At 34.4% G+C, this 27658-nt stretch overlaps 1 protein-coding gene across 17 annotated transcripts in view; it reads right to left on the bottom strand.

The window, feature by feature from the left end:
• The window catches only part of LOC138323262 (rap guanine nucleotide exchange factor 6-like), a 77562-nt gene that overhangs the window by 29599 nt on the left and 20305 nt on the right, over window positions 1–27658 (bottom strand). For 11 of the 17 annotated variants that reach the window (XM_069267705.1, XM_069267712.1, XM_069267708.1 and 8 more), the window contains 6 exons: window positions 11874–11949; window positions 4432–4566; window positions 2968–3195; window positions 1407–1505; window positions 790–980; window positions 365–482 (listed from right to left, as the gene is read on the bottom strand). In XM_069267705.1, the coding sequence (XP_069123806.1) occupies window positions 365–482; window positions 790–980; window positions 1407–1505; window positions 2968–3195; window positions 4432–4566; window positions 11874–11949 (847 nt within the window). Of the gene's footprint in view, window positions 1–364; window positions 483–789; window positions 981–1406; window positions 1506–2967; window positions 3196–4431; window positions 4567–6901; window positions 7077–8678; window positions 8840–11873; window positions 11950–13839; window positions 15557–22135; window positions 23153–25597; window positions 25836–27658 lie in introns of those variants that run through there. The other 6 variants (XM_069267718.1, XM_069267716.1, XM_069267709.1 and 3 more) reach the window with 6 other exon arrangements.

Below are 27658 nucleotides of genomic sequence, written 5' to 3'. Positions count from 1 at the left end.
ATAGTTCCTAGCAAACCTGTTTTTCTCTGACAGTGCCTCGTTAACCTGTTTTTCCCTGATAGTGCCTCCTTAACCAATTTTTCCCTGATAGTTCCTCATTAACCTGTTATTCCCTGATAGTTCCTCGTTAACCTTTTTTTCCTGACGGTGGCTCGTTAACCTGTTTTTCCCTGACAGTTCCTAGCAGACCTGTTTACCCTGACAGTGCCTCGTTAACCTGTTTTCCCCTGACAGTGCCTCGTTAACTTGTTTTCCAATGACAGTGCCTCATTAACCTGTTTTCCTCTGACAGTAACTTGTTAACCTGTTTTTCCCCGACAGTTCCTCGTTTACCTGTTTTTCCCTGACAGTGCCTCGTTTTTACCTGATGTAATATTCTGTAGTATTCCTGTTGAGCCACACACACAAACTGACAGTCATCACACACTGTCTTCATCACTCCCTGGTGGTACAACTTTTCCATCGTGGGTGTGATCCCAAAACTGTGAAACACAAAACAATACCAAAAACTATCACTTTTCAAACAGATTAATTCATATCAAGTCCTAATATCTAGAAAATGAAGTTTTAATTTTACATAAACATTGATTTATATACATTCAGAAACGAAACAAATTAAAAATTGTAATTATAAGTATTCAATAGATATTTCAAAATTTCTGAAAATTGGAACATTCCATCACTAAAAGATTGATGTAGGTTTTTTTTCCCCTTTTGTATCAAGGATTAGAAAACAGTTTGTAAAGTTTTAAAAAAAAATAGATAATGAATAGTAAAAAGAACACAAACCAGTCGCCCATGTGTAGGTACTCAACACCGCCATTTGGGTAGTCTATTTGTACTTGACCATTGAGGATGACTGACCAGGAGTCTAGTTCTTCTCCGTGGTTCATCACTATCTGTCCCTGTTTCTCTACTACAGCAAACACCATGACTGAACACAGGGCACGACGGATTGGCAACGTCATGTTGGCAAACGCCTGGAAAATATCATCACCATTTTATATGATTACAAATACCTTTAATTAGTTTCTACAATATTTCTTTTTAAGTATTGAATAAATCATGGATCACTTAGAAGGTTTCCTCCGAGTGTTGTTAATAAAACACTCTTTCAATAAATCTACATTCGATTAATATTGGAAGTGATAAATATTTAAATGAGTCACATGGCTTATTTTTAGAATTTTTGGGGTGTGAAACAAGACGGTGGACACCAAGAAAAGGCTATTTGTTGACAAGTATTGGTATCAGTCTAGAGCCAGACATTTGGAAACTGTTGGCGACATATATTGATATAACCAAAATTACTTGCAAAATTTCAATAATTACATCAAAATGTCTTCCTGAAAATGACTTTTGTAAACACCCCATGTTGAAGTAAATAGGCTGTACTTCTGACTTACACGAAAGTGCTGGATGAACTCCAGTAGTGTTCCGATATCATCCTCAGTCCGATCCGCAGGGTCTTTCTGTAGACATTCCTGTACCGCATCTCGGAGCAACTAAAATTAACATCAGACATACAATATTAAAACTTTTAAAACCTTGTAGCAATATTAACATTATAATGCCAACCATTTTGTTTTCATGTACTATCACAAAAACACAACCGTGTTCTTTTTTTGATATCTTAAGTTCTATTATGTTGTCTGTTTTTAAATCTACTCCGTAAATGTTCTCCCAGAGTGCGAAGTTAGGCATTTCTATGCTTAAGAGCTAAAAAGAATTTCAGAAAGACAGTTTGTAAGATGGTTCAAAACACAGCCTCAGGAGGCATGTAAATATATTTACTCAAGACTTAAAACCTCATAATGATCATGAATACATTACAAAAAAGCCATAAAGCATGTAAACATGAAATTGATTTTCCCATGAAAACAAAAGTCATAAGGCCATGTTAATATGAAATTGATATCCCAATGAAAACAAGATGGTTCACAGCAATCAAAATATAGTCATCAAGGAATAAAATTTCCATTTCAAAATAAATGAGATGCTGTTGATGATCCTCATATGACTAGGGATAAATGAATACATCAATATTGGTATAGCTAAGGTAGGAGTCACCACTGATACCCAATTCTCTCCTCAGACTCCATAATAGTTTTACCACTTCCCCAAACACATTCAGTCAAGATCCTATCTTGCTATTTCTGAGATGGATTTAATACATGTAATAATCTGTGATTTTTCTCTAATAACCTAGTCAGTCCTGATCAATCTTACATGCGTGTGAGAAGAACACAAGGAATCCATCAATGAATGGTGTATAGTGACACGATGTAACACAATCTGATAACAGATCCCCATTCATACTATCCTGTTCAGACATTATATTACCAAGGATGTACTTAGCCATAAACAACAACATTCAAGTTACAACTGTTTTTCCCTGAAATACAATTTGAACGTCTTAGTATTACGCCAACGCATTTTGTGACATGTTTTCTATCACAGGAAGTCCTCGAAAGGAAAAGATCAAAAGAAAAGTAGGAGAGTCTTCTAACTCCTCCTAAAACTGAATTCTAAAATACCCTTAAAGTATACAGTATAGGTATAACCTTGGAATGAGAATCTGTAAATGGGTGTGGTTGTATGAAGTAACAATGTGACCCCCCTGTACCACCACATTCACTGACCTCCTTATTACCACACACACTTACTCATTCTTCCTGCTCTTTAGGGTCTTGTTATGTTTTCACATTTATAAACTTAGAGAAAACATTGGCTTCTCTCCCACATTGAGGTCATCATTTTCTTTGAAAAAAAACCCTTTTCCAAACTTTAATTTATGCTCCTAATCCATAAATGCATTATTAGATTATTTGAAATAAATTTCAGTAAATAACATACTGTGAAACACTTTAATGTCACATATACATTCTGTACTTGATTTTGAAATAGGGTAGTTACATAGTAAAGCTGTATATCTGTGTTCAGTTAGTCCTTCTCAACCATTCATACCTCTGATTCTGGGTAGCCTTCTTCCTCATCCGAGTCAAGGTCAACATTGCTCTCATGAAGTCCGGACAGGTCAGCGTCAACATTCTCCTGGTCATCTATGGAAGACTGCATCATATCAGACCCAGAATACGCACTTGACGTGTCACTCGCACGCGAACATCTCTTAAATTGTTCATTTCGTAAATATATTAACTGCTCCCCGGCCCGCAGGCTGCAGTCTTGGGGAAACTGAAAAAACAACAGAGACATCATTTAATCATTTAACAACTTCAAAGTGTAACAATAAAGTATTTCAAACATGACTTCACATTCCTAATTACACTTAACATTTAGATAATTCTAGGTGACAGAATGATATATTTTCAATCTTAGTTTCTGTACATCAAATGTGCTTACTTTTATAATGTTGAAAGTAAATTATGAAATATATTATCATCTTTGGCACAAAAACCAAATCTTTTTGCACCAATAATAGGTTTTTGCATCCATGAATATGTGTTGAATATCAATGGCTGGTATAGATTTTGATTCAAGTTATATTCTTTGTATGGCAGTCAGATTGGAATGGCCAATATTTATGAAGATCTTCTTGTGTATAAAGGAAGTAGACAGGAAACCGATTTATCAGGAAAACGATCACACAGGGAAGGCGAGTGAAATACAATTAATATATCACACAGTTATCTATAACATTTGTATTCAAAGTCTATCTGTTAAACTAGTCTATTTCATTCACTGGCTCAATACTGCTTATTCTCAATGTTATAGTACCCAATGATTAATACAGTAAAATGTATGTGAGTGCAAAACACAATCTTGGTAAAAACATCTACTTTTATCTACAAATAAGAGAGTTCCCTATGTCTATCATTTAGACACACGAAGAGAGGAGGAATGGGGTGTTGATATAAAGATCTGTTGGTCATTGGAAGTGATCAGGACCTGATGAAGCTTTCTTCAGCATCAGATAACGGCTTATGGTGTACCTGAACACTTTCCTGACAGATTCAATTATAAAGAGGTTAAAGCTAAACACAATCTTCAAATATCCAATGAGATCCTCCAGCACCAAATATTACTTATGTTAGCTATATAGGTCCTCACAAATCAAATGGGAGATGTTTTTTAACCATCAAATAGGGTGTATGTGATATCATGTTTGCCTAACAGATTTAATGTGAGATTTGTTTTGTGTGAATACCATACAAGATTTTACCACTGAATCTCATACGGTTGGCATTACTGAGAAATGGCTATTGTTGCTTTAAATTCAAGAGCAAATTTGTCATTTGTTCAAAACAATATGCATGCCATAATAAAACATCAAAATTGAAAACCTGTGGAATATGTTAAGATGTACAGTAGCTGAGACCTAGCATGCTGGGATCAATAATTGCCATTTTATGATTATAACAAGAGCCCTGTGGATTAATTAACCAACTGTCAGTGATGATGTATACGTACAGGCTCTACACTGCCGTCGGAATGCATCCTTCGCATACGGCCTTCATAATGCTCATCAATATAGCGGTCAATATTTACACTGTTACATGCCTGTCGCTGACCACTTTTCATCACCTGTACATCAGGATAGTCAATCTGTAAAACAAAATATCACATCATACATCATAACATTAAACAAAATATCACATCATATATCATATAATATTAAACAAAATACATCGCATCATATATCATTATATATCAAACAAAATATCACATCATGTATCATAATATCAAACAAAATATCACATATATATATATCATATATATATATAACAAAATATCATATATCATCAATATATCATAATATCAAACAAAATATCACATTCATATATAATAATATCAAACAAATATAATAATATCATAATATCAAACAAAATATCACATCATATATCATAATATCAAACAAAATTTCACATCATATATCTTAATATCAAAATAGCCAATTAAACCAATTCTGTGCTCCCAAACACAGCTTCTGTCACTCTTGAACTTCAGGGGAATTGAAATGATTTGATCACCTCCATATAGTTCTCATTTTCTTAGAAATAGACGAGAAGAAAATTTCCACAGGGCACTAGTCAGGTACCTTGTTAGTACCAATCTGAATTACACATGACTACAACACCTCTGTTTGACATTGGGAGTAAGAACAAACTCGCAGGGAAATTAAACGCAGCACAAACTTTCAATCTTGCTTCAGAACTTTAAACCAAAAACCAATTCCAGAATTTTTTATTCTGTAGCCTTAATTACCACATTCTCCTGTATCAATTTAAAAGATGTAACTAAGATTGCAGCAATTCTTTTTAGCAAAGATTTATAAATACAAAAAACCACCCATTTTAATTCTCATTTAAAGAACGTTGAACTCGCCTGTTTACAATGCATGTAATAGATATAAAATTGTTAGCTTTGGAGAATCCTACCAATGCTGGAAATTCAAGTATGAATTTAAACAAAATGTGCAGAAATTGGAGACATATATTCAATTTATCAAACCTTTTGCTACACAAAGCTTGCTAGTAATAGAACAATCCTTGTTTCACTGCATAAATTTCAGCAGTCAAAATAAGCAAGCACAAAATTGATTTTTCCTGATTTCATTCTCAATATTTCATGAATTTTAGATTAGACTTTGAATAATTTGTCGAAATCTTTCTGTCGATTCTGTAACAGAAGGTAATCTGTAGAATTTCAAATCAACACAAGAAAACTGGTGCCTTCAATAGTTTTTATAAATCAGGTTCTGCATGCACCAGCATCCCAATCCTGACTCCCGGCATCGAAACTGTGAGAAAATCACAAGTCATGACTGAGGAGAACTTAATCCATAAAGCTTTCCCCATCATATATTTAATACAACCAATGGCGCAAACTGACTTGTAAAAAAAACCCTATGTGAACAATTTCAAGGAAAAACGGATGATATCACTTAATTTCTTATCAGCGAGAAAAACTACATTTGATTCTGCTCCATATTAAACTGTGAGTGTAAATTAAAATTGTGTGGCCTACAGAGTGTTATCATGTTTTTGCATTATAAACACCCTTAGTGGGTCAGAAACTCATCCAATTCAGACGTAATTTGTAACAAAATAAAATGTATATTTGGTAATGGAAACCACATTGCTCTTAAATAAGAAATGAATTTAAACATTCCAGCCCAGTAAAAGGGTAATACATAAACTCCTCGTAATGAATTGTCTGCCTACTTACAAAAACACCTCAACTATGGTGATATCTCTTGGCTGCTCTAGAGATATATTTTTTCAAAACTTGCCTCCTTTTTGCCAATTTTCAAAATGCTTTTTACACAGTAGCTTTAGCAATGGGGTTCACTCTTTACACAATGGTAGAATTCTAGGGCACATTCCAGTATGAAACAACATAACACTTCATGGCTTTACTTTAGCCCAAAAATAGGAAAAAACAACATTCATAAAATGTTCTCAGGATCTTATCATACAACTCCTAAAACACACACAGCTTTATAATATTACCGGGTTATTCCCAAACTTGGGTTACATTATCGCTGTAATGCTGTTAGTAATCACATGACTCAGGTTCTCTATCAATCATTATATTATACATTTCTGTCACCGTTAACACTACACAGGGACAGGCAAACTGGTTCTCCCTGATATCAGACCTACTGCACTAAACCTTACCCTTCTTCTCCAAAACACATCAAATTTTCTTCACTAAATGCAGATCTATCTAGAACTGACACTCTTTATCCTCAAACAAATTTTATCTAAAACATTCATTTTCATATAATTGATTAAAACACTAATTTTCCACGCAACACTAATCTCTTAAATTTCCAACATATTTGTGTGTAATGAAAACACTGAATTTCCACCCAACAGAATGCTATATAGATGCGTTGCTTTCCATTTTACATTCCAGAACACTATGAAGCACTCACAGATGATGCTCTTCGCACACAAATCCGAATATCTTCAAACGAATCCATATCTGATGTTAATCTTCCACAGTCAATAACACCAGATCACAGCTTCCTCAACTTTTTAAACACATCACTGTAAATCGAGATGATTCTCCTGATCTGTGTATTAAACGTGTTTGTTGTAATGGGACGTGGCAGGCCCCTGTATTGTTTAGTACGTAGGTTTATCTGATTGAAGCAGAAACTCACCACTGTACTCAAGTTTTCTTTCCTTCCTTCCTTTCCTGACGTATGTCCACTCAAAATAATCCTAAATAAGCCCGCCTCAATGCTATGACCACAATACATACATAACTTGTGTATCTACCGCCTAAAGTAACTGTACATATAAAAATAGGAAAAGCCAGTTACCTCTTCATCTCAGGAAAACCAGGGGGATACATCTATTGAAACTATTTTACCTCCCTATCTCAACTCATTTACCCCGCCTTGGCATACATGTAGATCTCTCTATAATATTTATATCTTCTATTGAATCTCTGTTTGTCTCCCTATTACATGAAACCCAGATCTAAATCATACATAAATCTCTGAAATTTTATAAATATTCTTTGCTACAACCTATGATGAAATATAATATTGGCTAGCTGTTCTATGGTGGAACATTTGGCCGATAACTGCTAAGTCACTATGTGGTATATCGTAAAATATCCTCAATCATTTGATTATTTACTGAAGTTCCAAACCAGCCTAGCGATCTTACTTAAATCCTCCTTGTCATAGATGTAGATCTCTCTATATTAAATATATATCGCCTATTCAATCTCATTTTAACTCTCTATTACATGAAACCTAGTGAATACATACAGCTATCTGCATAAAATTCTTGCCTTAATCTAGCTTTCTTGATGTCTATTTCTAAAAAATAAATATTTAAATACTATATTGTAAAATTCCCTCAATTATTTTTAGATTTTACTGTAGTTGAGTTTGAATATTGAACTGACTGCAAGCATGTTTTAATTACTAGTCAAAGTTTGGTGGTCTTTCTACTGTTCAGTATTAGCCCTGACTTTGTGTTCTAGCAATCTTGTGGTTTTTACGTCTCTGAAACACTCATTAAGGAATAAAACAACAGTTTTGTTGCTTTCTTTCTGAGTGTACTTTTTGTAATCCTTTTTCTAATAAACACTTTGATTTACAACTCTGAATTTGCAGAGATAATGCCTAAAAGTGTCCTGACCCATTCGGTAAAGGGCTTGTAGGGTTATTTTTCTCTGATAAAATCAAGCTTATATCCATATAACATATTCTGGAGTTCAAATGTGATTTAGACGGCACCATATCTTTCTAGGTTTTTTTTTTTTTTCTATAAGTTTCATCATCATCAATATATAACCCCACTGATTTTAAGAGATTTCTCTTCCAGTAATGCTATATTAATGGAAAGAAAACAGAAATATTATCAAAACATTAAAGTTGGAAGGATAAAGTGCATGGACTGTGGCAACAAAACGATTTTGTAATAAGAACTGCTGCCATGGAAATGGAATGTGTCGGTATCTTCCAAGAGATAAGAGAGCTTGGTCTCATCGAGATTATACTGGCGGGGATATACTAAGGTTTTGTGAAACAGCATCACACTCTCGTTTATCATAAACTCAGACTTATAAGCATCAATACATTTTATGTGTTGACGCTCCCCATATTTTGGCGGCTACAACTTTACATACACCGCTGCTATCAAGATGAGGGCCAAATCGCACAGGTTTAGATAACACAAGACGATACCTACTTACTGCCGGTAACAAATATTGTGATCCTTGCCAAAACTTTACAGAATAACCAGCTCCACCAAAAACCTGCAGTGAAATCTGAATTCTAAAATCCTCCTGTTATCTTCCTTGTCTGAGTATAACTTGATCTGATATGATAAACTGTGTCAGGACTTAAAGCTCAAATCCCACTCATATATCCTTCCGTTCTTCATTGAACACAGTAACTGAACTTGCACTGATGTATTATATGTACACTTAATAGGAAAGTACCATAAATCTCCTATAAAACAATTCTGTAATATACTGGTTTAACACCAATATCACATCAATAAGTTAATTTTTTATACCAAGATCTATAAAGATCTATACTTGTCCAGCTATTGGTGTTAGAGTTTAAAACACAAAGGCACAACCCAAAGATTATAAGAAATGGAAAAAAAGTTGAAAGCTTGCCCAAACATTTCCTGAACAGCTTGCTATATCTGTAAGCCGTAAATCCAGCATTGATTTGGCTATAGTTTTGGTATTCATTCAAGAATGTCACCAGCTGAGCCGATCAAGCGGGTGCTGCTGACGGCAAGCATATTTCTTTTGGTATTTGAGGCACTAAATATGTAAACTTGGCTCGTTATTTCTGAATACATCTAGTAATTACCCATGGATTGGTGTAGTAAAACACTGCATGCTTTTATTGGTCTTGTGCTACTTGTGTATACTACTAACAGCCACTTTATATTCTCCAGCTTTGTCCAAACTATACTTTAAACTCGTAAGTAAAATTTCACAAATGCTGTTTCAAAATCCAATAAAACTTTATACTACTTCATGAAAAGAACAACATTTTTTAGGGTTGTTTTTTTTTACATAAAAACAACTACTGTTTACAATTCTGTATAACAATATTCTGTGAATGATTTTTTTTTTCTCGGTCAGATAAAATGATTTTCCAGGGACATATATATAGACACATGCATCTTTACTTCCTTATACAGTCACAAAATAACCCCCACAAATTGTTCACAGATTGTAATTTTAAAGGGATAGCCATTTGTAGCCACTCAGTGTCTCTTGTACCACAATGACACATGTACATATTAAAGATGATATCATTTCCTGTTCATCATATATGATCAAGTCACAGACAACATACACAGAGAACTAGGATGATGGCTCCCATGGTAATACACTACAAAAAACTGGGACAAGGGCTCCCATAGGAGCAACAGAACTGGAAAATTGGACGAGAGCTTCTATCATATAGGAGACAAGGAAGGGATCTTACAAACTGAGAGGGATCACGACACACAATGAAACAGAAGAAAAGAATGACTGCATGCTTCTATTGTCAGAGGGAGGTAATCAACAAAACAGAAGAACAGGATGAGAGTTTCTATAGTCAGAGGGAGGTAATCATCAAAAACAGAAAAAAACAGGGTGAAAGTTACCATAACAAAAGCTTGAGGGAGGCAGTTAAGAAAACAGACGAAAGAAGAATTTGAATCAGAAATCTTTAGCATAGAAAATCCTGTCCTGAAGAACCTATTTGTTGTTGACATAGTTAAGGGAAGATCTAAAACATGTCCTTCCAAACTGGGTCACCACGGCTTTAATTCCAATCAATACTAAAGTAAAGTTTTACAATAACTTTGGATAAGTTACATCTGAGAAATTGCCTAGACTTCCCAGATGATTCAGTTGTAAGGGTTCCATTATTAAGAAAGGTACATGGCTAAATGGATTTTAGTGAAAACAGAATTATTCATATTCATATACAATACAAAATTTCAAAAACAGCCTGCTTTATGATAGTCACAAATTATGCTTTTTAAATATATGAATTACCCAGATTGATAATTCAGTAAAAATTGAAGAAACTTCAAGTTGTTTTTGTTCCAAATAAATAAATTTCCACAAACTTTACACAAAAATACCCCTATCGCAAACTGCATTTAATAAAAGAGCCCCTATTGTTTTGAAAACCTGCCTAATGAACCACTAATAACCATATCTAAGATTTAATTATGTGGGTCATTAGGAAAATAGATGTTACTACCAGTAACTATTAAATCATCTCTCTCTTTTAATAAGTTGAAGTGACACGTTAAACAGTACACATTGTATGGACACAACTGCTGACTAACTTAAGCCTGTAAGTCCACTATTAAGTGGAATCATAATCCTATATGACCCCTGACCAAAACTGTATCCTCCTAGGTAATAGTGTTAGGTACACATATAGCACTGTTTTAACCAAATAAAGAAGTGATACAAATAAGAATAAATAAGAATTATTTTTGGAAAAAAATCTTTTATTTTTAATACTCAAGAAACATAATAACATAACCAAACCATGCATGTCCAACATAACCAAACCATGCATGTCCTCAAACATGTCAATGTTGTTAAAACTAAAGACATTTACATAAATCTAGAAATCAAGTCCAGGTATATATATTCCAGCACAAGCCTCTCCAAACTCAAACTTGGCTATCACCAGATCTTATAAATAATATAAGTATCCTTCAACAGCTAACAGAAATTATTTCATTTTATTTTTAAATTCTTAATATTTTCTCATAATATTTTCCAGTGGTAAACATGTGATTAAATTCATTGATTTATATCTATTTACTTTAGTTTTGCTAGGATTTTCCTTTTCAGAATGAACTTATCCCTTCCCCTCTGTTTACAGAACTCCAGCAATCACAAAGTCCAGTATTGTCTATCCCATCCTATCTATTTACACAACTCCAGACATCTCTAAGTGGAGTATAGCACTGCACTGTTAACATGACAGATATATAAAACCATCATTTTTGATGGTACATGATCCTATACCTAATTGACGTCAGTCATTGAGAAGATCTGACTAAATCAAAAACCACAGATAAGTAGACTGTACATTGAGCATAGGAAGCGCTGTGTCCTATTTTAACAATTAACTTCTGTGCATTTAAACAAACTGGATGGAATTATCTCCCTTTATTAGCTCTCGTATTACCATATGACCTTTGATTATTCAAAAGTTTAATTCAGTCAATGTTTTCCTTTCCAGATTAAATTTTATTTTAGTTCATCACAAATTACATAATTATCTTTTTTTTTTAATCTGATTTTTTTTTTCTCAAGAAAAAAGACTTTCTTTCATATATTTTGACCTATGATGACATTGAACGATTTGCACCAATAAAGGATTGTAAAACTATACGTACCACTATCATCTCTGATGGCTCCAGTATGAGGCACTCGCTTGTCCGGCGGGTACATCCTGGAGTCCTCTTACCAAAACTGTAAGACAAACAAAGGATACATTAGAAAACACACTCAACTATAATCAAACATTATCTTTAATGAATGGAATTGGGTTTGTTGACACAACAACAGTTGAGATAGTTTTGAGTTAGATCTATAATGTGATTACCACATGGCCAGTTGTAACATCTGGCCATCTGAAGAACTAAAACTGTCGCCAGAGTGCACGACTTATACCCCAAGGCAAAAGATATTAGTAGAATTCATAATTACTGGACCCCACAAGGCACAAATTTAGTAAGAATTCCATTAATACTGGACTTTGCGAAACCCTATGTAGTTTATTCGACTAATCTTTATGTCAGGGTTCAGTGTACCAAATTTTATCAAAATCTGTCAAGTAATTTAGGAGAAGTTCGCCAGACAAAAGTTGTGTCCACAGACAGACAGACAGACAGTCGGACAAATGGACATATATACAACAGTACAGACTGGTTCATTTCTGAAGTTGTCTTCAAAAGTTTGGCTCTTATAAAGTATTGTCTGTATAAAGTACTTTATCTAAGTTGTGTCTAAAGGATGAACCTATATGAAGATGTTATGACAATAAAATTGTTCATGTGCGATAATTAAATAATTGTAATATTGCACATAAAAAGAGCTCATAGATTTATAGCTGTTGTTCAGGTTTGTGTGAAGCAAGGTTTGTCACCTGGGACAGATTATTATTTTCTCCTACATCATTTTACTTTACTTATAGCTATTTCCATTCAATCTTTACGACTTCCTTATTATCTGTATTCCAGACTAGCCCTATGTAGTGTTAGATTGTTTCATTAAGTCGTTTTTCTCCTTAAACTCCTTTCGGTATATGCCAGGACACATTTAATACAGGTAACACACAGCTCACAAAGTCATATAAATAATCATTGATCTGTGTAATCTCAAGTTGATCTGCGGATAGTCTTGGATTAAACTAATCCACACACTGACTTTAACTGTCTGTGAACCACCCCCAGATTACACTAATCGTCATACTGACTTTTACTGACTTCAAATGTCTGTTTCAACAACCACATATATCAGTAATACAGGTATATAAATATATCTTGCAGACACAGTACAATGCCAACCAAATAATCTCCATTTTTCAGCACTTAGGTTATACTTTAAGAATAACCTAAACTGTACCCCTAATCCCAAATAATTAGGTTAATTTACTGGCAAATTGCTGCGTTATTTCCATTTAAGTTCAATTTGTATTGGTCACGCAAATAAACCAACTGACAAGTTTTACCTTATCTTAAAGTGAATAGTTGAGGAACAAGTTTCTCAACATTTAATGACACATAGGTGTAATAAATTCCATTCACTGAGCAAATCATTCAGCTCAACAAACACCAAAACATTTCTCTTTATCGCTGTGTACCTGTAAGTACTACACAAAGCTAGGAGCCTTTTAGCTGAGAAATTAGGTGGTATGACATCAATAACTAAAGCTATTATAGATGTTCTAGATATTATTAGTGACCTTGACCTTCTAGTAAGAACTCTAACCCTAAGCATGGAATCATTTTCGCTTAGGAATACTTAAAAGAAATTGCATGACCTTGACCTTAGTATTACTGATCATAACTTTGCCCTAGAATATATCGACCTTGACCTCAGAGTGAGAACCATGACAACTCAGATGATTAACACATGTTTAATCATCCATCAAGGAATCACTGGCCTTGGTCATCAATAATACAATAAAGCACTATAGAAAACAGTTCTCACAATTAATTTTCTATTTTGAACTTGCTATAACGAACATCAGAATTGTTATATGATGTCAGCACATGTATCAATATGTGTGTAATTAGTACAGTTACCTGCGACTATTTATAGCACATGTATCAAACTGTATGTAATTAGTACACTTACCTGTGACTATTTATAGAAGTAAATGACCTATCAGACTCATCACATTGTATAGCACTGTCCGCCTCATCCCCAGTCTCCGCCCACACACACACATCCCCTTTTCCCCCTGATTCCTGTGTTTGCCCCTCTCTGAGGGATTCCTGTGTTTCTTCCCCAAATACACATGTGTCTTTGGCAGACACACATGATCCACATTTCAATGCCACATTCTGTTCCGAGTTACCAACAACGTAAACATACATGACTGCAGACTTAGCTATACATTATGAAAAACAAAAACGTAATATTTCATTCCTTAAAGCTCCATCCGAGGGAAACATTTGAATCCTTTAACCTCCATGTAGAATGTTTCACATACAGCTGTTGGACCTCTGGCCACTGTCCATGCCTCCCAAGTACAGGTCGATTAATTCCAATCTATTAATTCACTTATATTTCAGTGAAATCTGACACCTGTGTAAACCTCTTGATAAGACTATCCATATATACACAGTGTAGACATTTCTATATATACAAGTTAGTCCATTTAGTCCACATGTATACCTGGGTAAGTACGAAATTCAGGCCGAAGCTGTCAGCGGGGCATTGTATTGAATATTTTACCTATCTACTGATTAAGTAGCCGTGTCATTTAGTCGTTGGTGTACCTGACATGTCTACAGGTAAACATATCCCAGGTAACCGCCCCGTCTTCATACAACAAATACCAGATAATATAAATCCCTATTACCTTTGTCTACATCAGTTACTTAGTCTATTATCTATAGTAACAATGTAGCAATCTCCTGGGAATATACCACACAGCCCATCACAATATTTAACACTGTATCGGCCAGCTATTATTTACTGCATCACTGTAATACAATGGTATCTAGTCAATCTACACCGTTATACAGGTATAGAATTCATGGGAAAACTCTACATCACTCATATAATAATAGTGTAAAATCTAATTTCCAAACATAACTCAGAAAGTGCTTTTCCTTGTAACAATTAGTTCATGACCCAATGTTACAGCATTCAAAAGTCATCATCTGGAAGATACAGGCCTTCAAGCATCTTTTAGTTCCCACATGTTAGTCCAAGTGTATGTCCGAGTGTGAATGTCTCCCCTGATCTGGCTGTAACTGTCCAGTATAAACACCAAGAAAAGGCTATCATGTCTTATAGTCACTCAGCCACGGTCTGCAGTGTACGACATTGTGTCACCTATAAATGTCGGTACATCAAACAGGTCTTGTCCACTAACGAGAAAAGCATTATCTGCAGGTAACACAATACCTGTGCGCCCCTTCTTGTACAGGTAACACAAAACCACACATCACTAGTCCTAACTAAATAATTATAGTCCTTTACGGCTCCAGCTGACCATCTGTCATCAAAATCTTTACAGCAAAAAAGTTCACCTGTCGCACTTGTTCCACCAATGTGCGATCAGCTACAGTTGAGAACTATGGAGCGTGCCTCCAACAAATTTGGTAGAGATTAAAATGACGAATAGGAAGGGCCTTCAAAGGTTATTGTGTATTTGTAAGCCAGACGATGATTGTACTTTAAAGCTACCGTTGATCTGCAGATGACCTTAATACACAGCTAAGTCAAAATATAAACAAAGATTCCAGTCACTATATAACGTCTCCCACAAAGACCTGGAGAAGTTGGGAGAAAATACAACAGAAAGCATATCGTACCACCTGACCCTTGGCTACTCCCATAACGACTGAATGCCAATTCTTCTATTACATATATACAAGCCTTAAATTAACACATAACACATACAGAATGTATACCCTACATACCTTCATAACTGGTATTCCCAAACCTGTATATAATGTACAGACAAACCACAAACCTTTGTGCTTTCAATTCCACCGTTCATAAACACTCTTGATTAAATGAACTGATATTTTTTTGCAGTTTTGAAATAACAAATTCTAAAGTGTCATTTTTGTATGAGGTATATATACACATTCTATTCTCTTGTCCTGACTGCCATTTCATAATGATCACCCACTTATTGCCTGTGCAGTTTTTAGTGCGCAATTACATATATATACTGTGCAGGTATCTGAAATGTGACTTTTGCTTCATGCACCTGGTTCGGTAAATGACTCCATTCATTATAATAATCCAATCTATGTTCAAAATCAATGAGCTGTTTTGATGAAAACAGTTTCTTTTAAGAAATTTTATTTAACCTCTACTATAAACGCATGAAAATTTGATACATTATCATTACAAATGCAGAAAACCTTACTAAAATATAGGGTTATGTTCACACTAAACAATGGAGCATTCAGTTATATTATTTCATTTACACAGCTAATATTTTCAATGTATGCATAATAAAGTATATAAAAGGTACCAGAACATATCAATGACTTCTTTTTTGAGATCTGTTAATAATGTATCAAGATCTCTTCTAAAATATTTCATCTACTGTATTCACTTTTTCAGTTGAAAGAGCTATTTAAAGTCCAAATAAATGATTAATTTCACATTTCAGATATTGGTTCAAGACTAAGTCCAGAGGTTTTGCTCTATATGCAGCTTTATGTAAACTGCTCTTCTGAATAACCTTTAACATTGAGTACAACAAAGAACAAATCTTCACATACACAGGATTTATAACTTCCGATATAGGCTGCCATTCAACATGCTGAACAAGGGCAAAAGATGAAGCCATATGAAAATGACAGATGAGAAATTTCTTTTCAGCATTTTTTAAGATATAACAATGATATGGGTGATTCAAAATGCAGAGTTGAAACATTTACACTTTGTATAAGTTATGGTTATAGGCCTGGCACCAGTTATATCTAACTGTGGTTCACATGTTAAGGACACAACACCTCGCCTTTATCTTAATTTGTTGGGCACTTATTCAATGATACAATTTAGCTTAATTACATCAACAATCTAATCAAGAAACCTCACCCAAAAATTCCATATTAGGTCAATTTTATCAATAGTGCCTTGTAATTTAAGTGGTATGAATGGAGCACAGCAGAATGAATGACCAACTACTTGAGTATATCAGATTATAGTTGAAGGATTAATCCTACTTTCAATTTTGATAAACGATATTTTACATTATTTTACAATTAATGGAACAGAAAAGGTCATGGAATGAACATAGAAGAAAAATCACATCAGTTTGATGATATAAATATCCTTACTTAGCCCATACATTTACAACCAGCATGCTGGTGTTTTATCTTTAAAATGTTCCAAGGTCATGATCAAAGTGCTAGGCCCAGCTGGTATACGAGCCAGTATTGATCCGTATCTGCAGGACTGATTGGAAACCAAATGTATTTCTGAGCTGTATCAAGTAAAAAAGTATCTTTTTTTGACTTTTTTTAGCATTTATTTAGTTTTTTAAAGTATTGATTTTAAAATTCCCAATTTCAAATGTCATCTATTTCTAGTTATGATCACCCATCGAGTCTCACTTTTAACACTTACAGTGTACATGTGTATCCATGGCCATGCCACTGCATCTCACCCGTGACTTTTTCTTAACGAGAATATATCAACCAATTTTGATACTAAAACTGTTTTGTATATTTCTTTTCATTTGGTGTAGATGATTCTGTTGATAATAAATCAGTGTAGATGATATTAGTGATGATTAATAAACCTAAATCACATGTACATCATTTGTAATATTTTTATATAATTAGTATTTATATACTATCAAAGGCATTGTTTTTTTAAATGTTTACATAATTTGATTTCATTTGTTACATTCATGTTCATTGTTTAGAAGTAAGAGGTTATTTTTGTATAGTCTGAAGTCACGAGTAATGTTTATATAGCATTAAGACAAAGGTGATCAGACATTTTAACCTTGTTGGCTATAAGCACTTCCTCGACACATTTAAGGTATGACCTGACCTGATTTGACCTGCTCTATAATTACACAAAGAGGCCACAAGACAATGATCCGTTATCCTGTGTAAGGCATGACTCTGCCTCAGCTCACAAGTATCTCAATACCATGTAGAAAGGAAACAAATAATTGTACTAGTTAGTAGGGGTTTCCGGCCGACCTTCGTAATGGCTGTACTAAAACATTTTGACACCTCACCACCCAGTTCATGGAGAACTGATAATTATATCATAATTCAAATGGACATGAATCCAGTGTATATACTTCTGGTATTATGGCTGGGCAATTAAGTGCTGCAGAAAGTTTTTTAGGGCCCACTAAGGACACATAGGTTCCTTGTTGTTTGTGATACTAATTTACTGATGTTTGTACAATGAACTTTTTACTTTTTTTCTGGAGGTTGACTGCAGCAGCTTGTCTTTGTGTTGTAGGGTTTAGTTCTAGAACTGTTGGTATGGTATGGAGCCTCAGATGCAATACTAAGATGGGCGAAATAATTACATCTGTAACATGTACTGGTGTGTTATACTTAATAGCCAACCTCAGCTGGCCCATAATGCCGTGCTCGCATGATTCATGCACCCAGTGCAGCAGGCCACATGCACACAATCTGATTTTACTACCAAGACGTGGAAAAAATGAAGAAGAATTGCTGTTTTTATTGTCACAAATGAGAATAAAGGAAAGGAAGACTGCCATTTATTTACTGTAAATATTCCAAAAATTTCTTATTAACAATTTCAGAAGACCAATTAAGTCTATGAGATTATTTGTTCTTTTTTTAAACAAGCTACAGACATCATCATATATGTATGTGAAGTAAATCAAATTGTCATTGAATGAGAGTAGTATATTTCAGTGTATGAAGTGTTAGCTGGACAATGTTGGCTCAGTAGCTATACAGTTAGGATGATTCCATATTAGTCACACCAACACACCAAGGGAACAATTGACTTTTGACTTTAACTCTACAGCTGTAATTCTATGCCTGTTCCATACAAAGTTTATTGTACTGATCTGTAAAGGTCTCTGAACCCCGAGGGAGTCATCTCCATCACCAACCCTTTACCCTGATACAATAGCTGGTATAACCATCTCATATCTCCCCTAAATAACTCCACCTATATTAATTACTTTATAGATTGCCTTTCTATTACTCCATCCAACAGTTCCTAATGAGCTGTCCAAATACCATGTTACTAGTGCAACATCATATACTTTCATTATCACTTTGGAATTCAAAGTCTGCTGAAATTTCCACAAATTAATCTAAAACAATTGACGATCTGCTTGTACAGCCCTTGTTTGAGTACAGAGGACTCCACATAATCGAATAACGGTTATTCGAATATTTCGGTTATTTGCATAAAATTCTGCGGTCCCGATTTTTTCCTTCTTTATCTTTGTTTTTCAACTCCGTGTATTTGCATAGACTTTTACATGACCTCCGGTTATTTGAATAAAATATTTGGGAAATTCTAAAAATAAAATCGAATATTTTTCAATGTTGCAATATATGTTTAGCGAAATTCGCCGATATATGTTTCAAGATACTTCGCTTTTACTAGAAATCATCATGGTAACAGATTAACGTTATAGTATGGCTTGTTATTTTATGCATGAATCTGCAAAGGTATTCGACGCTGTTACGATTTACATCAGCAGCGGTTGATCATAACTTTAGTATATTCACTGACTCAAACAACTAATTAAAGCATTTGCATTTTCAAATATGTTTATTTTATTAACGTAACGTACCTTAGTTCGCGATCGGTTGGAGAAACCATGCTTCCTTAAAACAATCGCCATTCATGAGTAGTCTCGTTCAACCAGAGTCTTGTTGACTACGACAGACATGTGCGTATCAAGCGTCTCGTTGAACGAGACATAAAAGCATGCAAAGTCGGCATGCAATGACTACCGCAAGTTTCGTACAGTATGTAAGCTTAGGATACAAAAGATACTTGCTACGTTGTTTCATTGCTACTTGAATATGCATTAATTTCTGAAATGTTATCAAGCTATTCACCGTATAGATCAACAATACAGGGAAAATCCTCAAAACACATTTAGGTCGAGTGAATGCATGGCTTCATCACCTGCCGCCATTTTCGAATTCACATACACATGTTAAAAACAACACTACTAGTTGATCGGCACTTTGAAGTTTAATCACGATCGTAAGTTCACTTTGCCAGGCAAATGTACGTAAATTTGTTTATTATTTAGGTTCAGAATTGTAGACACAAATCCAATCCTGTTTAGTAGAATCTAATTGCATTTGATATCGATCGTTTAGCTGTTTCTCAAATATTCACGTGTCGATCTAATGTAAACAAGAATCTTATATTGGAATATTTTTTGTTATTAAACAATTAAAATCGATTTACAGCTTCGGAAATACTTTTCTTCGTTTTAGTGTAAAAATTTTATGTATTTATCAAAAAACGAAACGATATCTATTTGCCTATTCACATACATATGTGTGGGGTCAAACGGAGGTGCAAAATGTCATCTCCGCCTATTCGAATACTCCGGTTATTTGCATATTTTCTTCTGGAAATGACCTATGCAAATAAGCGGAATCCTCTGTATATAAAATCACACATCAATGACTTAACTTTAGATAAGTGACCTAATGCTGTACTTCCATAGATTAAATATGGTATAGACAAGGGCGTTAACATACACTGTTTATGACAGGATGTCAAAATACTATTAAGTTTATCAAAATATATTCATATGCATGACTGTCATATATCTAGAAATAAGACCATCCATATATTCCATATGTGTAGATTCCCATATCTAAATATTTAGTTCATCTTTGTTGAACCTGACCTTTACATGGAAATAAGCCCACCAAAACCTAGAGCTAACACATCAGTTGTAGAAATAAGTTTGTCCATATGAACAGCTGTACTGCATCTAGAAACAAACCAATTCCCTATCACATGACAATCCATTGACATATGATGATGTATAAACAGCTGCCTTCCTTTTCTTTTTCATTCCATGTCGGTAACTTGGACCATTTATTCCTTGATATCCGTATTTAACTTGGACACACTAGTAACTAGCTATAGTATAATGAAATAAGGTACTGTCTTTGATGATAAATACGGTAACCATTAACTCTTTGATATCCTTGTAACTTGGACACACCAGTATAGTGAAGTAAGAAACTGTCTTTGAGGATAAATACGGTAACCATTAACTCTTTGATATCCTTGTAACTTGGACACACCAGTATAAGTGAAGTAAGAAACTGTCTTTGAGGATAAATACGGTAACCATTAACTCTTTGATATCCTTATAACTTGGACACACCAGTGTAATGAAGTAAGACACTGGTCTTTGATGGATAAATACGTTAACCGTTAACTCTTTGATATCCTAATAACTTGGACACACCAGTATAATGAAGTAAGACACTGTCTTTTAGGATAAATATGGTAACTGTTAACTCTTTATATCCTAATAACTTGGACACACCAGTAAAGTGAAGTAAGACACTGTCTTTGAGGATAAATACTGTAAGTGTTAACTCCTTATATCCTAATAACTTGGACACACCAGTGTAATGAAGTAAGACACTGTCTTTAGGATAAATAAGTAACCTTAACTCTTTGATATCCTAATAACTTGGACACACCAGTAAAGTGAAGTAAGACACTGTCTTTTAGGATAAATATGGTAACTGTTAACTCTTTATATCCTAATAACTTGGACACACCAGTAAAGTGAAGTAAGACACAGTCTTTGAGGATAAATACTGTAAGTGTTACCTCCTTATATCCTAATAACTTGGACACACCAGTATAGTGAAGTAAGACACAGTCTTTGAGGATAAATACGGTAACCATTAACTCTTTGATATCCTTCTAACTTGGACACACCAGTATAGTGAAGTAAGGAACTGTCTTTGAGGATAAATATGGTAACCATTAACTCTTTGATATCCTTATTACTTGGACACACCAGTATAGTGAAGTAAGACACTGTCTTTGAGGATAAATACTGTAAGTGTTAACTCTTTGATATCCTAATAACTTGGACACACCAGTGTAATGAAGTAAGACACTGTCTTTGAGGATAAATACTGTAAGTGTTACCTCCTTATATCCTAATAACTTGGACACACCAGTGTAATGAAGTAAGACACTGTCTTTGAGGATAAATACTGTAAGTGTTACCTCCTTATATCCTAATAACTTGGAACGCACCAGTGTAATGAAGGAAGAAACTGATGCTAAATACGGTAACTGTTAACTCTTTGATATCCTTGTAACTTGGACACACCAGTATAGTGAAGTAAGAAACTGTTTTTGAGGATAAATATGGTAACCATTAACTCTTTGATATCCTTATTACTTGGACACACCAGTATAATAGGCTTACCTGATAAATTCTACTTCCTGGATCATGTTGTAGTGACATCACATTCTGCTCCACATAAAGACATGGCACTTATACATAATAGGAGACATGACCTTCTAGTGTAACCTTGGTACAGCAAATATTCCAACCCTCCAAAGTTGCTTATAAATTGTAATCCTTCAATGTTTTCTATAAACTTGGTTCAGCTTAGACTCCAATCTTTGATGGTAAAACCTTAAAGTTTGGTACACAAACTTTAATCCTCCAGTGTTCTGGTACAACCTTGGTACATCAGTATTCCAATTTTGGTCACGAAAACCTGCGAAGTTTAATCTACTTTTTACAACTTAAGGTTCAAATCTTGATGGTAAAACCTATATAGAACCAATCTAAATGCACAATCCTTTAACCAAGGGAAACACTTGACTAGTAATGATACCCTAAAGGACAATGACGTGTATCCTCCTTAGACACATCCAAAGTCTGTATGATGTCACATTTAATAGATCTCTCCAGTTCATCCTCCTCTTTGTATCCTTGGTATAGCTCTGTGATCATTGATATATCACAACATTAACACTTATCTATCTTTAGCTGTATGTCCTCAAGTTGCTTCAAAAACTTCTCACAAAGCCATGACACTGCCTAAGAACCAATCCCACGTGGGACAATCCTAGAGAAAGCAGTCTACACCTCACGCATGTACGTACACTGGGGATAAAATGTTTAGAAACTCTGAAATTGAGCCGATAGGCAAGTTGCTCGAAACTGATGTTTTGGATATGAAACCATCATTGGTGTAGCCAGCGGACCGTTTTACCTTGTATCTCCAGTCACTACAGCACCTCTAATCTGTTTCAGAGTCTGTGCCAACTGTTTTATACTTCTACCAAACACACATATCTACAAACACTGATATATATATTATACAAAGCTCCAGCTATCTAAACTCCTCCAAAGAGGGCTGCAGGTTCCTGTCATAATTGGCTATATGGAGCTCTTAAACATTCTGAGGACTGCAGCGAGTAATTTCGAATTCCACTAATTGGCAGCAGTACTTATAAGTAACCAGATCGGTTTACATAAGATTGTGTTAAGCGTCACTCTGTGGTACAGACCGTCTGCCATACAACTGCTGGTGTTCCACCATTCAAATCACAGATATGTCCCGGAATTAATTAGCAAGATTATGTGCAGCACATTTACGGTCATGCTTGGTCATTAATTAATAAATTATTAGACAATTCTGACAGAATCCCAAGCATAAGGTCACTTTAAACGTCTTCCACACTCTCACTGGAACTTTATCAGTCAGACAAGGCTAGGGAAAATTTAAATCACTTCAAAGACAATGGAGAGGATGTTCTAATAAAACAGAATAAACCTTGGTGGTTAGGATTGTAAACTTCCTCCCAACTCAAAGTAAAACTACTATACTAGATAGTATTAGGTTTTAGTATCAATTCTATGTATTTTGGTTATTCAGGAGAACCACCTTTCACACCTTTGATCTCATTGCCCTTGAAAACAAGTCAAGGTTATTTCTTTCAACAGTCTTGACAACCCCTCCTCACAGTATACATATTGTAAATGTACTACATATCAATGTACACTTATTAGTTTTTCCAATGTTTAAAGTACATTTGCATTAGATAAGGTCGAGGTCATATATTCATCCTAATAAGACAAATAATCCAAAAGTAAAAATCAAATTACATATTTCATATACATATATATGTACTAATTAATTTTTGTCACAGCTACTAAATTTTGCGATTTCTTTTTGAAAACAATTTTGCTTAGATTAACATAAGCAGATTTAAAATATGAATAAAAATATCTTTCGATATAAGCAAAATTTATATACATTCAACGAGATAAAATTTACAGTGATCACAAAATTTGCAGAAGTAAATTGTACATGAAAGTAAGTTGGTTTACACTATACGACACCATGGAAATGGGAGAAAGATCATTTTAGTTCTATTCCAGAAATCTATTCAATTACCAAATATTCATCAGCTTACATAGTAGCTAAAGAGTTCAAATGATTTTCAGAGGAAAGAAGCAACTTAACAGGGCAAAACTACACTTGGTTGTTTGGGCCAGGTGAGCTGTATTTAGGAAGTAGCTAGGTCTTGGTACAATGCACAATGTCAGTGTGTTCCGACTACATCAGGACTACATTAATTTGAGACTGTTATGTTTTTGTGTGTTCTGACCTGACAGATAACACCAGACATTACCAGATACATGCCACCAAGTTCTGTTTAGTGTTATGACACATGTAGATAAAAGATAATTAACTCGCTATACTACTCTCTACATAATTTGTATAAGGCTGACTTACACAATGTACATATGTATCACACCTGTACACCATAAGTTGTACCTGCATCAAAACAATACACAAATGTACCTGCATTGCTTATGTATATTTGTAGAGCGTATGTTTACCTGTAGTACATTTTACAGTTATACCTGTTTCACCCATATAAATTAAATCTGTAAAGAGCACATCGGTATCAATTGAGTAGACATGTACATACACTATATATACATATATGTACATGGACACTGAAGTCTAAAGATTATTCCAAACCATACAGTTACTATTTTTAACTAACCCTGCTAAAATACAACAATTTTGTTCCCATTATTCACTGTATGTTGATTACCTACCAGAAAAATTACATACAGAGTTAGATTTAAAAGATGTAAGGGAGATAACTCTTGTATTAAAGTTGTTCCAGAGAGGCCTATATAGATCCTTTGATTTTGACAAAAAATACAAATGTATAAGTCATTCCAAGAGCGTCAATCTTAAGAGATTATTTAATCACTCTGATCTTTATGTCCCTGTGTTTCTATTCTCCTTCTCCCTGACCTTCAATACTTCATCATATATGTTGATCATCCCCATGCCTAACCCATCCCCCCATCTAAATTCTTCACCTCTCCAATCCTCTCCCTTACCAACTCTTAACACCCCATCAGTATCTCTCATTTAACTCAAGGCCACACACTTCTTTACCTATCCTCCAACTAAATTTCACACATTCTCCTTTCATCTTCTCACACTACCAGTAACTCCCATCACTTTTTGTATGGTCTCAACTTCTCAACCTCAAGTTTTCCCAACTCCTTACCCTTTCCCAATAGCCAAGCCCTCAACTTCTCACCCTTCTGTACATATATATACCCCTCCCCCCCCCCTCCACACACACACACTTCACAATAATCCTACCTTCTAGAGTTCCTTCAGTATGTGTTAAATGATCCCAATCAAGCTAATTATCCAGGTAAAAATTCCCTATCCAACCAATGAACAATGTACAACACCCAAATCACAGTGTTATTTACATGTGATCACTGCTTGATAGATCAAAACACCACTGAATGCAGAAAAATAACATCTCGACCTTTTGTCTGATAGAACATCAAATATTTAAACAGTTCATGCTAGAAATGAGTAACACTTACGGTTTTAGTTAAATCCTATATTACAGTGAAGATTTTATCCCAATCCTTATACTTCTTCAGACAAGTTTTACCAAGTATATGGTTTTGTTTTAAGTACACATGCCAGAGTTTTGATTTATGAAGAAAAGATTTGACGTATAAAAGCTCAGAAGTCTTTGACAGAAAATACCTTAAACAATGAACAGGTAATATTTCTGTACAATTTACAGGTAGATACACAGTTCGCAGTCCCACTGTACTTCCACGCTATTGTCTACATACAATCCTCATTGTCCAAACTTATTAGCAGATTGGTGTGACCACAAGATAGTTCTTATTAATTAGATGTTAGTCTATATATGCATGTGTTAATATTATAACATTCTTCTGACATGAGCTGTCCACCAGGCTAATAGCACGACTATGACAAGCTGTTATATAGACCTGCATACCATCTTACAACTGCTTTTAGCAGGATGTGACAAGATAAATTTTATAATTCGCACTCAAGTCAGACACTAGGAAGCGTCATACGATTGTTTCTCAGATCACCATTACGTAGATATATGGTCCATGATGCAGTCTAAATAGCTGTTTAATTGCCAGAAACACTTCAGAACTACACGAATGTATATATCATGGGTATACACCTACTTTTAGTTGACTGAAATTGGATTTATTTACCTGGCATACATTGTAGAATCACTTATATGAAGTCTATATCCCTGGTACATACGGTAATGAAGCCTGTCTTCTAGAAAATCTCCAAGCAGTAATTATAATGTTTTATGGTTCATATGTAGGAAAAAGATATAGTGTCAATATAAATCTATTGTACCATTCAAGAATTTAAAAAACAACTGTATTATCTAAAATTCTTAATCCTTACAATAATAACTCATACCCATATAAAAAGAAAGGTTTCTATGTGCTTTAGATTGGATAATCACAAGATCAACCTTTCCAATGATTTTGCTTTTTTCCATATAGCAAACAAATTTGCCGTTCCAATATTTGTTGACAAATACACCGAATAAATGACATCATCATTAGAAAATGAAACAAAATTTCCAAAATTTCACCTACAATGGTCCATGCAAGGGGATTGATACAGGCAAAATACTGTAAACCAAATTCCTTTTGTGTGCGATTTTCTTTCAGAATTTGGCATCCAAGTAAATTCCAAGTAAATTCTCTGGGAATTAACATATTCATCATTTATATTGATAGAAAACTCCTTTCAAATTTTAAAACCACGAATGTTAATTTTCATGAAGTTGTTTTGAAAAGGAAAACTTGAATATAATAGCCGCGAAATAAAGATGGTTTAAAGTAACTAGATACATCTCGACTTTGTAAATCAACCTGAAGATCTATCTGCTGACTGCTCTCCTATAACATCAAAATATCAAAACTCTTTTTTTTTTTTAACAAAAGACACATTTCTAATTTTTTAACTCAAAATAGTATTTGATACTTGCCGGCCTTTGGCATTGTATTCAGTGAAGCACTGCTTTCTATTACACTAAAACAAATAAAATATTTATAAGATTTGTACATAAACTCAGAATGAACCGACCAAACGTACATGTTTTAATCCATAGGAAATTATCCTAAGTCTGGTATGTGGTAAAACAGACGGCATCTGGTGGAGTCTACAAGCCGGGAGGGGAGACTGGATATACACCAAGATTGACTTCAGATGTTCAAGGGAAATAAAAAGTGTGGGGCTACAAAATTATTCAAGGAAAAGTGACTCAGAAAGCAGGCACAGCATGTCTGCATGCTAGATTTGAGAAGCTGTATATTACATACACCAGAAAGGGACAAACCAAAGATGTTTGCTTTTAACCATTTTGAAACTAGGATTTAAGTTTTGAAACAGCCGAAATTACTGATCATTTACAGAAATGTTTGAAGTCATACTGTTGTTTTTTCTTTCTTTTTCTTCTTCTTAAAATTTCAATAAATTAAAGAAAATTCTAGTCATAGCTTTATTTATACATATGTTATTACATAACTGATTTTTCAAAAAAAAATATATATATATATTTAATACAGCTTAATGCAATTTTAAGGAAG

This window comes from Argopecten irradians, chromosome 5, assembly GCF_041381155.1.
Source record: "Argopecten irradians isolate NY chromosome 5, Ai_NY, whole genome shotgun sequence".
Lineage (NCBI taxonomy): Eukaryota > Metazoa > Mollusca > Bivalvia > Pectinida > Pectinidae > Argopecten > Argopecten irradians.
Note: the sequence above shows the minus strand (reverse complement) of the source record. Positions and strands in the feature narration are given on the sequence as shown.